Genomic DNA, 12,757 nt, shown 5'->3' with positions numbered 1-12,757 from the left:
GTAGAGGGGGTGTTCGCTGGTGTGGATGTGGTGTTGGCGGTTGCAGGGATGGTGTTGGTTGGTGTAGGGCTGGTGTTGGTGGGGGTGGTGTTGGTTGGGGATGGTTTTGGCGGGATGGTGGTGTTGATTGCTGTTGGTGTGGTGTTGGTGGTTGTAGGAGTGGTTTTGGTTGAAGTAGGGGTGGTGTTGGTTGGTGTGGGTGTGGTGTTGGTTGATTGGTTTGTATGGGGGTGGTGTTGGTGCATGTGTAGGTGGTGTAGGGGTGAGGTGTGAGGGTGGTATTAGTTGGTGTAGGTGCTGTGTTGACGGTTGTAGGGGTGGTGTTGGTTGGTGTGGGTGTGGTGTTGCCGGTTGTTGGGTTGGTTTTGGTTGAGGTTGGCAAGTGTGGGGGTGGTGTTGGTTGGTGTGGGTGTGGTGTTGGAGTTGGAGGTCCGAGGCTTGCAGTACTCCAACTCAATCCTCAGGCTTCGCTGACTGACACCTGTTTAAGGGGCCGGAGCTGAGACCAGGAAAAGAGTGGGGAGACTAGAGACACTGACCTCGCTCCACAGTGATGGCACACTGACCTCGCTCCACAGTGATGGCACACTGACCTCGCTCCACAGTGACGGCTCACTGACCTGATGGCTCACTGACCTCGCTCCACAGTGATGGCTCACTGACCTGATGGCTCACTGATCTCGCTCCACAGTGATGGCTCACTGACCTGATGGCTCACTGATCTCGCTCCACACTGACCTCGCTCCACACTGACCTCCCTCCACAGTGATGGCTCACTGACCTCGCTCCACAGTGATGGCTCACTGACCTCGCTCCACAGTGATGGCTCACTGACCTCGCTCCACAGTGATGGCTCACTGACCTCGCTCCACAGTGATGGCTCACTGACCTCGCTCCACAGTGATGGCTCACTGACCCCTAGGAGCTGACTCGAAGCGCATCATCTTGGACTGATCTCCGTTCCATCCTCCATCTAACTCTCCTCTCTCATGCAAATGTGTAGATATTTATTGAGCAGAGACTTCTTTACTTTTCGTTATCATTTTTGTTATTGAAAGAAAACCATGAGTAGTGACAATGACACGTCATCAAAAGTACAGTAGAGTTTTCTTCTTTACTTTTCTTTTTTTTTTCGCCCGTTAAAGTGACCCGGCGTTCAAGCGAGGTATTCATATCATCAGTATCAGTGCTTCCCTGGGAAACCAAGCCCTGTTGCTCTGGCCAAGCTCTGGGCAGCTCCCTCTTCCCCAGGAACTGCAGCCAGGAACAGAGAGAGGAGAGGAGAGGAGCTCTCTCTCCCTCCCCTGAACTCTGCCCCCATCTACCCCACCCCCACCCCCCTCCCTCCTCCCTGCGGTGCGTTGCCCGGGAGACGGCTGGCACCTGAGCGGCGAGCTGGGCCGGGCTGGTGCTGGTGCTGCTGGATCAGGCCCCGCTGCACAAACAAATGTCTGGCAGCACCCCAGATAGCGCATTCCTGGCCCTCTGCAGCGTGGGACCCAGAGTGCCTGTGTGTCCTGCCAGCAGACTTGACCCCCCCTCTTTACACACACACACACACACACACATACATGCACACACCCATACACAAATATATATACACACACACACACACACACACACACACACACATATACATACATACATACATACATACATACACACACACCCATACACAAATATATATATATATATATATATATATATATATATATATATACACACACACACACCACACACACACACACACACCTCCCTGGCCTGGCCCTGCCCACCCGGCTGCCCTCTGCAGTGCCATGCTGTGTCATGGAAAGAACGCCGGCTGGGGTGGGAGGAGGGGGTGAGGGGAGAGGTGAGGGGGTGAGGAGAGGGGTGAGGGGGTGAGCAAAGGGGAAGGGTTGGGCAGTGCCTCACAGGAACAGCCGCTGTTTAGATGTGAGAAGAGCTCAAGCTGTGCAGGTTTGGACAGCAACATGCTCAGAATATCAGCTCCTCTTCCTAGAGAGGAGTGAATGTGAATGTGATATGCAGGAGTTCAGTTCACATCAACTGTGCTTTATGCTCACTGCTTTGTACGCTGTCCTTAAAGGGGTGGCTCGCCAAAGAAACGTCATATGCTGGACCCCTGCAGGGAGAAGCCCTTCCAGTGTTGACAGGCGGAATGTCAAAGCAGCTCTTTTGGAGTGCAGTGGGAATGGATGAAGGCCATCCTTCAGCTTCCAGTCATGACACTTCATGCACCATTAAACCATTTCTCGTTTATCTTCTGCCCTTGCTTCGCAAATCGCAACCCCATCCTCTTCCTTGTGAGCGCTTTCACCAGGAAGGGGCAGCGTTTCCAGCATGTTGGGAAATATCTCCCCTGATGTAAATGTTACTAGTACGGCTAATGTTTTTTGGTGGCTGAAAGATGTGGTCACAGTCTACTGCCACTACACGAAAACGTCGCCAACTGTGCCCCTTTCCCATCCTTGGAAAACAAACAGCACAATGCAGATTTCCCATCCTTGGAAAACAAACAGCACAATGCAGATTTCCAGATGCAGGGTGATTGAGTGGTCATAAAAATTACATCATAATTGCTGGGTGAATGATCCCTTTAATTATAGTTAAAGGGATCATTCACATAGAGTAGGGATCAACCACACAATATGCCATAGCATTCTTGAGCTGAGAGGATTGCCATGTATAATCCGCTGTTGTGGGAATGCTATTCAAAGGGTGTGGAAGACTTACCAGCACTTGAGTATTTTTTTTTCACCTTATTTGTGACACCCTGCATCAGGTATTCATCTTCAGTCGATTCTACTTACTGTTACTGTTTACATAATAACTTAGTGCAGTCTCAACAGGCTAACTAGAATATTCTTCAACTTATGAAAAAGGAGGACGAGAGGCGCTGCAAGGTTCCTTTCGTGTTAAAAATAAACAGCTGCTCTTTAGTTGTTGTGGGTTCAGTCAAGAATCAAAAAAAGAGAAGACACTAAGGCACTCCGTTATAGATATTTTACTTGTTGCAAGGCAAACAAACTGACCGACTGATTCTTCAACTTTATATTTCTTCCGAAATGTTTACAATTCCGCATGAATATCGATATTCTATATAATGTGACTGACAGAAAATGTAAGTTTACTATTACAAGGCTTAGGATGCAGCAGGCACTGTGTACAATCACATTAAAATCAATACAATGCAGCATCGGACGGAAATAGAAAACCGGATTTCTAAATATCGAAGTGTCATGACGACAGCTATTGTTGGCTCACGAATATCGTGGATAGCAGCAGTAACGGCAGTCGTATCACTGGCCCACAGTCTGGCTTCACAGAGTGTGTCCTGTGGTCCTGCTGGGCAGATATTTTAGTCTCAGTGCACTCAACAGGTACAGCACCTTAGTGCACTCAACAGGTACAGCACCTTAGAGCTCTTAAGTGCCCCTTGGCCGCCACTCTGCCTCTATTTTTATCCACTGCGGGGTCCATCTGTTATTTATTAATTACAATGATTAAAACCACCTAGTGGGCTTTAATCACTAGCCACAGAAGAATATAAACAAAATGCCCCCTGAAAGCACTCTGGAAGTGCGGTGCGGGTAAGTGGACCATGAATCTGTTGATGTGACCCTGCTGTTCAGTAAAAGAAAAGAAAAAAACAGAACATGGAGGGGAAACCTGTTCCTTGTACCTTCCAGCAGACTTGCCTAGTCCTATTATTTTGTTTGTAGTGAAAATGAGACCTGATTGACACACAACACACCTTCCACCATTATATCTCTCAAAGGGGAAGTGTACATGGTGTACTGAAATGTACACATGTTTGATGTACTCTGAACAATGCACATACTTGAGCTTTATTGAAATCTCTGATGAGTCGGTCATCTCGTGTGTGTGTGTGTGTGTGTGTGTGTGTGTGTGTGTGTGTGTGTGTGTGTGTGTGTGTGTGTGTGTGTGTGTGTGTGTGTGTGTGTGTGTGTGTGTGTGTGTGTGTGTACTCATGATTAAGTATGTTCACCAGTTTATGATTGTGTGTGCCAGTAAAGCCCTTTTGCTCATCGATAACTACATCTCAATATTGACATCTCACCTGTGTGTGTGTGTGTGTGTGTTCCAGGTGTCCCTCTGGACGGCTCCCTGTTTGACAGCTGGCTGGCTCAGTCGGTGCAGATCACGGCGGACGACATGCTGAGCCGCTGGACGCTGGAGGGCGAGCGGCGCGACCCCACGGCCAGCCTGCTGTCCCACCAGCTGCAGCAGGGCGAGCAGAACCTGCTCAACCTCATGATGGACCACTCCATGCAGTCGGCCTGGAAGACCCCGCAGCTGGGCCGCAAGGCTCGCACCAAGCCCCGCGCCGCCCGGGCCCACAAGGACTCCACCTCCTCCTCCTCCTCCTCCTCCGCCACCTGCTGCGGTGGGACTCCCGGCACTCCCGTCACGGCCGCCGCCGCCGCCGCAGCTGCCAAGGGCTTACGGAGCGTGTGCGAGGAAGCGGGCGGGTACGGCGGGTACGGGGTCGTAGGTCGGCGCGGCGAGAGGCTTCGGGCCTCCAGAGCCCTGCTGCATCACCACCATCACCACGCCGGCCACCTCCACCACCACCACCTCCACCACCACCACCACCACACCCGGCACAGCGCCGAGGCCCAGCCGGAGCCCCTCCAGCCGCCCATCTCCAAAATGGACTCCTGTCACATCTCGGACGAGAGGGGCCCTTGGCAGCAGCCGCACCCCAGGCAGCCTGCGGCCGGCGCCGCTCCCGAGCCGGGAGGAGGAGGAGGACTGGCGTCGGCGTCGGCAACGCCGGAGAGCCCCGAGTCGCCGGCGGCGGTGGGTGGTGGTGGTGGTGGCGGTGCCGCCTCCGTGGGCAGACCAGCTCTGCGGGCGCGAGTCACGCGGCAGGGCAAGTCCCGATCGAAGGGCGGCGGCGGCGGCGTCGGCTGCGGCGGTGGCGGGCAGGAGAGCGCGGAACCGGACCGTGACGCGGAGCGCACCGAGGAGGCGTCGCCGCCGCCGCCACTTCCTGTCGCCGAGACCCCGCTGACGACGCCCGCCGGCACGAACGGTTACTTCTCCGACGCCGAGCGGAACGGCAGCGACCCGCGGCCCACCAGCCGGAAACTCCGCCTCGGCCAGTTGCATGCTGGGAACGAGGAAGTGTTGAGGCGGAGCGTGCTGGCCTCCTGAGGACGGGGGGGGCACATGTCTCCTGTTGCCATGGTTACAGGCCCCACCCCACACCCAGCTTTTTCAACACCGTGTACACAGTTTTGGGTTCCCCTGTTTGCTTTTCTGTCTATAGATCGCTTTATACAACCAAATCTGTATAACCCTGTCAAACTGCTTATCTGCTACAGTAAGGAACTGTTGTCTTAGTCCTTAGATGGGTTAGTCCTTTGGCTGCATTAAGGCAACATAATCATTTGTGCTTTTTGAAACATCAAACAAACAAACAAAAAAAGAAAACAAACAAAAAAAAATAATGCTGTATGTTGAACATTAGCGAGAACGGACCTCAGCGTAGCTGTTGTGTTCTTCTCTCTTCGTCATTGGATGTTGAAGTGGACATGGGAGACCATGTGATCAGGCACAGTGGCAGCTTATATAGGGTCAGAAGCCCTGGGGAAAGAGGAGGAATCATTATGGGCATTATTTAGCTGGTTCAGGTTTGATTCTTCCTCTGCGAAACTGACGAGTTGAATTTGACAAAGTCCAGTGGATGTGTCTCGTTTTTTCGAAGCCTTGTTGTTGAACTTGTACAGAGAATATCAGATTTCTAAGCCTATATTGAGAAAAAAAAAAGCACAATTAGTTCAACAGAGACTGTGGAACACTCGACTCACCGACAGACAGACAGACAGACACACACACACACACACATACACACACACAAACACACAAACACACACTTGCACCCGCGCTCTCACACACACACACAGGTTTAATCAGTAACTGCTACACAGATGAAGAGAAAACATCAAAGTGAATCCTTCCTTGATTCAGAGCCTATTTAGTTGAAGTGGACGGGCTTTGATAAGTCCACACAGCACTCTGAATTCCCTCTCTCTCTGGCCCAAGCGTTCATATATCAAAGCTAACCTTCAATCTTCAATTCTTCTTTGATGAAAAGGTGCCTTCTGTCGTCCCCCCCCTCAAACAAGGTAAATAATCACGTGCTAATGAAATTTGTTACAATCATAGGAACATTGAAATGGAAATCAGTAGACGAACAGCAGGTCCCAATCTTCTTATTGTAGTGCCTACAATATATGCCTAAAGATGTATATGAATGCAGCATTTGCCATTTATCAACCCAGCAAGAAACAAGACCACAAAAATAATGTACCCAAGCAAATTGCTGCTATGAAATGATCAATACAAAAACCTTGCCTCCGATTGGAGAAATCATAGGATAAGTCTCATAACTCCAACAGGTGAATCATGCTCTTTGTAAATGGCTTTTGTGCTCATGCATTTTTTTTGTCTTTTGCAAGTTGTATTTTATACTTCTAGTGGTCCATGGTATTTTCTCAGGGTTATAGATATGAGGGTTGAAAACTCAATCAAAGAGAAGTGAAGCAGAGATATTCATATTTTATACACAAACGCATAGAAATGCTCCTTTGGCAAAAGTCACTGTTTGAAATCTGACTACTGAGGGTGTTCTCTCTGAGCTAAAAGGCTGTTTTGTTTTTTGGTTCTTTTTGTTTTTTTGTTTTGTTTATTTTTGTTTTTGTTGTTGATTTCCGCTTTGACAATGCCAAAGATCAGTGCGTTGACCACGACACCATAATATAACGCTCTCCCGTGTCAAGAAGTTCAAACCTAAAACAGGCGTGTCTATACAATCCGACGGAGAGCAGTCTGTTTTCATATTCGAGCCGGCAGGGTGTTCTACTGTGGGGGGCTGCAGGTCCCGTTCACCCACCACCACCACCACCACGTTCGACCACCAGTCGACCAGCCCCTCAGCTCCTGCAGCCCCCACAACCCCAATGGTCGTCACCACCACCACCACTGTCTGGCCTCTCATCACAGAGCAATCCTTCACCCTCTTACAGGGGGGCTCTCAAAGCTATAACTCAGAGCAGTGAGCCCCAACACACCACAAGCAACACACTCTACAGTCCGACGGGCCGCAGTACTGCGCCACTACCCCAACACTGGCACTTCTGGGTTCCGTTTTGGAACACTTCTGGGTTCTGTTTAGAACACAGCCGTTCTTCTGATTCTCCTTTTGTTTTGCGTTTCGTTCTTGTGAGGATTCTGACCTCTGCAAGACCGTATGACCGTGTAAGCAGTATAGCGAGCTCTCTTCGGGTCTCTCTATGCTCTGACAGTCCGAATGGCCTTGGCCGACTGACCTTGGCCGACTGACCTAGTCGACTGACCTTGGCCGACTGACCTAGTCGCGTCGGGGCAGGTAGGGGGGAGATGGAGATGTGCCTCTCCATCCTCCTCTGAAGCCACACACACACATACACACAAGCACACACACACACCCTCCACCGGATGGCTGTTTTACTCATTGCCAAGACAATGAACCATCAACCGAGTTCAGTGCTCGTAACTGATTTTTCTTTTTTCTTTTAGTTTTGTATAGTCCATGTAGCCCGGGACGCTCAGAGCTGACCGGTTCGTCGTAGAAAGCAGGTTTAGTAGCCGCAGCCTCACCGCTGCTCACAGAAATGGTAGACTTGACTTTTACGTTTCTTCTTCACTTAGTCGTTTTTGTTTGTTTTTTTCGTTGCAAGTAACTGGAGTCCAAGGGTCCTGCAAGTGTGTGTGTGAACTCTGGACAGGGGACAAGGAGAGTGCGTCTTATCGTCACAGTCCACAGTGATGGGAGCAAGGGCTCTCTCCTCCTCCAGCTTCCGTTGAGCGCTTTGAGGCGCCCATAGTCTCAAAGCCACACTCTCATAGCTGCAGCCACCAGGCCCTCTCCTATAGGATTAGCTGCTTAGTCCCAGACGGACATTAACTCCAGGCCGTAGTAGTGGATCTGCCATTATCTGGGTTTTAGTATGCACCAACAGTTATGTATAATACTGTACTACTACTAGCACCGCTGTTTAACCAACCCCCCCCCCCCCCTTCCTCCGCCCCAGTGTAAAAGGCTTGCTAGCTGTTACATATGCTTCAAACCGTACGTCATATAACTATAACAATAACTTTGTACTCTCTCTTCAGTCCGACTGCTTCCGTACTGCCACACGTGCGCCGCCAACGCTTCCTCACGGCCAAGTCGTTTCTCTCGGGGGGGCTCGGTACCCCACAGAGCGATGCTTCCGGCCTCCTACGAATTCACGACCTAAACACACACCTTCCCCCATCATCATCTCCTCGACTTCCTACCACCAGTAAATCACCACCAGTAAAACACAGCACAGCAGGGAAAGCCGATTGCAGACGGTGAAGCATCATTTAGCGGTAGGGATTACTGTTGAAGTACGGTGTTGTGAGACCCCTCATTCCTTAAGGGATGGTATCGGAGTAATCACAGTAGGCTGGAGCTCCAAGTGCAGGTGCAGCATCGCGACTTCACCTTAGGGAGTTGTGACTCTCCTGTCTCTGAGTGTCCGTTTTAACTTCCGAGAGCTCCGTGCAAAACATGGTGTGAGCGCTGCGGGGCAGTGGACGATGGTCAGGACCAAAAGGCCACAGCAGAGGCACATGTCTGTGTCCTGGATAGGGGCCCCTTATGCCTTCGTTGTTTCTTGGGCAGCTAACAGGCGCGAGGGGAACCACTGCACTTATAAAACCACTCAACGTTCCTCTCCGTGCACTCGAACAGATTTGATTTCCAACGGTCATGTAGACAGAAAGCGTTTTCTGCGGTTACGGTGCACTTTTTTTTGTTCTGTGGAATCGAAAATTGGCACATGAAGTAATTGCATACCATCTCCGAAAGAGTTCTGAGTTAGGCCGTTACTCCAGTTGGATTCTCGTCTGATGGCATTCGACCTCCTACCCTTGACTTTGACATCTACCTGCATGCACTCACAGACCTGCTCGCAGGTCTCTGCCTTGCACTCCGCTGCGGCACTCCTGTCAGTCAATCGCCGCCTACGCTTCAGTTTACTGTGCCGCTCCGTGCTTATTTTGCCCCACCCACCCACAACCCCCCCTCCACTCTCCGTTTCAAAACAACAACGAAAAAGCAATCCGATTGGGCCGTGACGTGTCATCATTCCACGCCGGCCCCTTTATTCACTCTTCTGTCAGGCACATGTTTCATATTCAGTCAGCAGTTGTTCTCTCTCTGACGTGATCGGGGTCCGGCGCCGGGGGACTCGCTCCGCTCCGCACAGCCGGAGGCCTCGCCGCCGATCCTGTGATCGCCGCCGTGTTTCCATTCCGCGTGCGTTTCAGGCTCTGCGTCAGTTATCGATATGATAAATATGAATGTTGCAGGAGTTTACCCTTCTGTATTCTTTGTTTCAAAGAATGTTGTGCCATTTGTTAATAGCAGAGAGAAATATTGAACATATATTGAAAAAAAAAAAAAACGAAGAGCTATTATAAATTATTTTTTTGGCTTTTTTTGCTATATTTATTTTCTTGTATTAGAATCTTCTTTGTAGGAGGAAAAAGAAAAAAAATGTATTTTTCATTAGTGCAAGAACCTATTTTTTCCTTTTTGTACAGTTTTCCATGTTTAAGCAATCTTTGAAGCAATATGATGTTTCGATGTTACTGTACCTGCATGCTGTTTGTGTTGCCTTAACGACGGCTGTGTCTACTTTGGCCCCTCCCATCTGTCCATCACTCGCCCGCACGCTGGCGTGGTTGACCAGTACAGTCAATAAACCAGTGCTTTCTGTGTACCCTCCGACTCACCTGCCTCTATTTATTCAGTTTATCTAGTATAGGGACAATGCATTTTCATGAACATCATCAGTATAAATACAAATGTAAAAACGCTGGAGTTAGCGTGACTGCTAATTTTCATCCGCTGTCCCTAGGCAGGTGACATAAACAGCCTATCCACACACACCCACATATTAAAACTTAAATATTTAATTACAACATATAATAATTATATATATATATATATATATATATATATATATAAAATAACATTTACTACAAATGTTTATACAACATAATTACAACATGTACTAGGACCAGAAAAAAAATTAAATAAAACAAAGACAATACCATAAGACACAAATATCAAAATTAAATAAACAAGGGAAAATAAATAACTAGACACTTAAGAGATTGTGTAGGAGGTGTTGCATATTAGAGGTGATTGCAGCTCTCTGTTCAGTCCCCAGCATACACCAAATAAATGGTAAATGGATTGCAAATACAGCACTTTTCCACTCCTCCAAGCACTTTCAATTCAATTCAGTTTACAATTTCATGCATCACATTCACACATACATTCGGGAATCCCATTCTCGACCTATGGTTTCCTAGCGTGCTAAGCTAGCAACACCAAAACCACTGAACTGCTCAAGGTACACCATGCCACTCACCACTTTGTCCAGTCAGAATACCAGAAAATGGTAATAGGGTATTACAAATAAAATAATTATAAAAAAATAGCATATTGCAACATATCCAAACCTCATTATGATCATTATAAAGTTGTCAAGCTAAATCAGACCAGCAAGGACCATATGGCTATTAACTGTTCCGTTAGAGCTTACGCAAAATAATGTATGTGAATAATGTAAATAATTTGAATGAGGACAAAAGTCACGGCAATCCCACAACTGGGCAACTGTGTTAACAAACTTCCCCCAGTTTCCCACCAGTTACTCCCAAATGAGATGTTCACAATGATGTTTTCACTGTGAAAAATGTTTTTCCCATGAACGCGCCATAGGTTTCCTTTATGTCAAGTAGCCTATGCTGATTGCTGTGTGTATGTGCAGGGTAGAAATGTTACTGAATTTGCATTAAATCGGGTTGTTTTAACTAATATTATGCTGCAAGATGGGGTTTTGTCAACTGAAAAAGTAAGGAAATTTGTGACCCTGCAAGGCGAAACCAGTTGCTTTGGTAAAATTGTCCAAATTGTGCTCACATGAACGGCCATAAACTAAGCTTTCTAGCAATATGTATACCGAGGCTATTGGAAAAATGATCGCTAAGTAGGGTGACCACCTCCAGTCAGACAAAATGTGGGACAAGTAGCATTGTAAAGAGGGACAATGTGGGACAGACGTAATAACTTAAAAACTTAAGATATATTGCCAGATCTAATTTACTAAGCAACATTTTTTTTTAATCTACCGACATAAGATTAAGACACTACCTAGGCTAAAAGACAAAACATTAATTTCGCAACATCTCATCTTTATTGGGACTATCAAAATTGTCAGCTGTCCAAGGGACCAGGCATTATGCAGCTGAAAGAATGCACTCAGTGAATCAAATTCTTAAAATACAACACACACAAAAAAAATATTAGACCCACCTAGCCTAAGTTCAACCAAATATAAGGCCTATAGTCTATAGTTGAGGCTTGCATAGAAAGTTGAACTATTTCAGTGCAAATAGGTAAACCAGAATCTTGTATGATTTGCATGTTTCTTTGATGTGTTTTTTATAATCTGCCAAGGAGGTTATTTTCATCGGGGCTTGTTTGTCTGTTTGTTTGTCTGTCTGTTGGTTCGCAAGATAACTCAAAAAGTTAAGGATGGGATTCTCAGGAAAGGTCTGAAATGACCTACGGAACAAACGATTAAATGGGAGTTATCCAGGAGGAGGCGGTTGTGTTTTCGCTTGGCCTAGGTCTGCGCTCTCTGAGTGTTTTTTTTTTAGTTTTGTAGGACTCACTTGCATGTCGCTTCACATCGTATTCTTCACCATGCCCCAGAGAAAAACGCAAATGCAAAATGCCCTCTCTGCTTCGCCGTCTACAGGTCTTTGCCAAGAGTATATGTTGCGGTCCATTCGCTAAAAGTGCATCTTTCTCGTGGCCACACTGGCCATGGCTGCTTAACCTGACCGAAGAGCGCGCTCTTCAATTTGAGATCTTTGACAACGTTGCGGAGGCGTTCGTGCACCAGGCAACAGTTTGATTGACGTACGACTCAGCCTATCGACTACCGATTTTATTGCTCTCCTTTTAACTATTGGACATAAGTTAACACTACGCCTGTGGGCGTATCTGTGAATTTATTTTCAATGGGCCAGGGTCGAACGAAAAAGCGGGACAGATGCTCAATTTGCGTGAGGCGGGACAAAGGGTAAAATTGCTGTACAGTACAACGTAAAGCGGGACAGGTGGTCACCCTATCGCTAAGATAACCACATTCAAAGTTGACATGGTTCTCCCGTCACGACATGCCAGAAAACGTGAAATTCAACATTTTAGCCCGAACGTTTGTTTATCGTGGATTTTCTCAATATAGCATCGAGCGCAAAGAGACTGGTTTTGCCTTGCAGGCTCACATTTGTGTTTGATTATTTCTCTGTGGTAGCACTGCTTTTTCACCATTGGGAAAACCTGCTCAGTTTTCTTTCAAACGATGCCACAAAATGCTTTTGTGGGAGCAGCGCAGAGTATGTGGGTTGCACCCATGACAGATTTGCCAAATCTTGTCTGCCATTGCCAAACAGGTTACTTTGCTGTTGCTATTGACACCCTCAAGTGCTGCCACCTGTGAGCATGGGCCCTGCTATTGTAAATACAGCTGCAGTCAGTAAGTGTCTGCTCCAAGAATCGGCATGCCGCGTTTGACTGATCTGGGTAGGGCCCTTGCGATAGGGCAACTTCAGGCTGGTGTTCCACAAAACCAAG

General features: G+C 47.9%; 1 protein-coding gene across 1 annotated transcript in view; it reads left to right on the top strand.

Moving 5' to 3' along the window:
* Positions 1 to 9,824, top strand: part of jade2 (jade family PHD finger 2) — a gene marked incomplete in the record, with an annotated part of 89,779 nt that extends 79,955 nt beyond the window's left edge. The window contains 1 exon segment of the mRNA XM_062536024.1: positions 4,112 to 9,824. Within this exon segment, the coding sequence (XP_062392008.1) occupies positions 4,112 to 5,184 (1,073 nt within the window).
* Positions 9,825 to 12,757: the final 2,933 nt, after the last annotated feature.

The sequence above is a fragment of the Sardina pilchardus genome, chromosome 5, assembly GCF_963854185.1.
Source record: "Sardina pilchardus chromosome 5, fSarPil1.1, whole genome shotgun sequence".
Lineage (NCBI taxonomy): Eukaryota > Metazoa > Chordata > Actinopteri > Clupeiformes > Clupeidae > Sardina > Sardina pilchardus.
The sequence above is the reverse complement of the archived record's forward strand: the minus strand, read 5'-3'. Positions and strand labels throughout refer to the sequence as shown.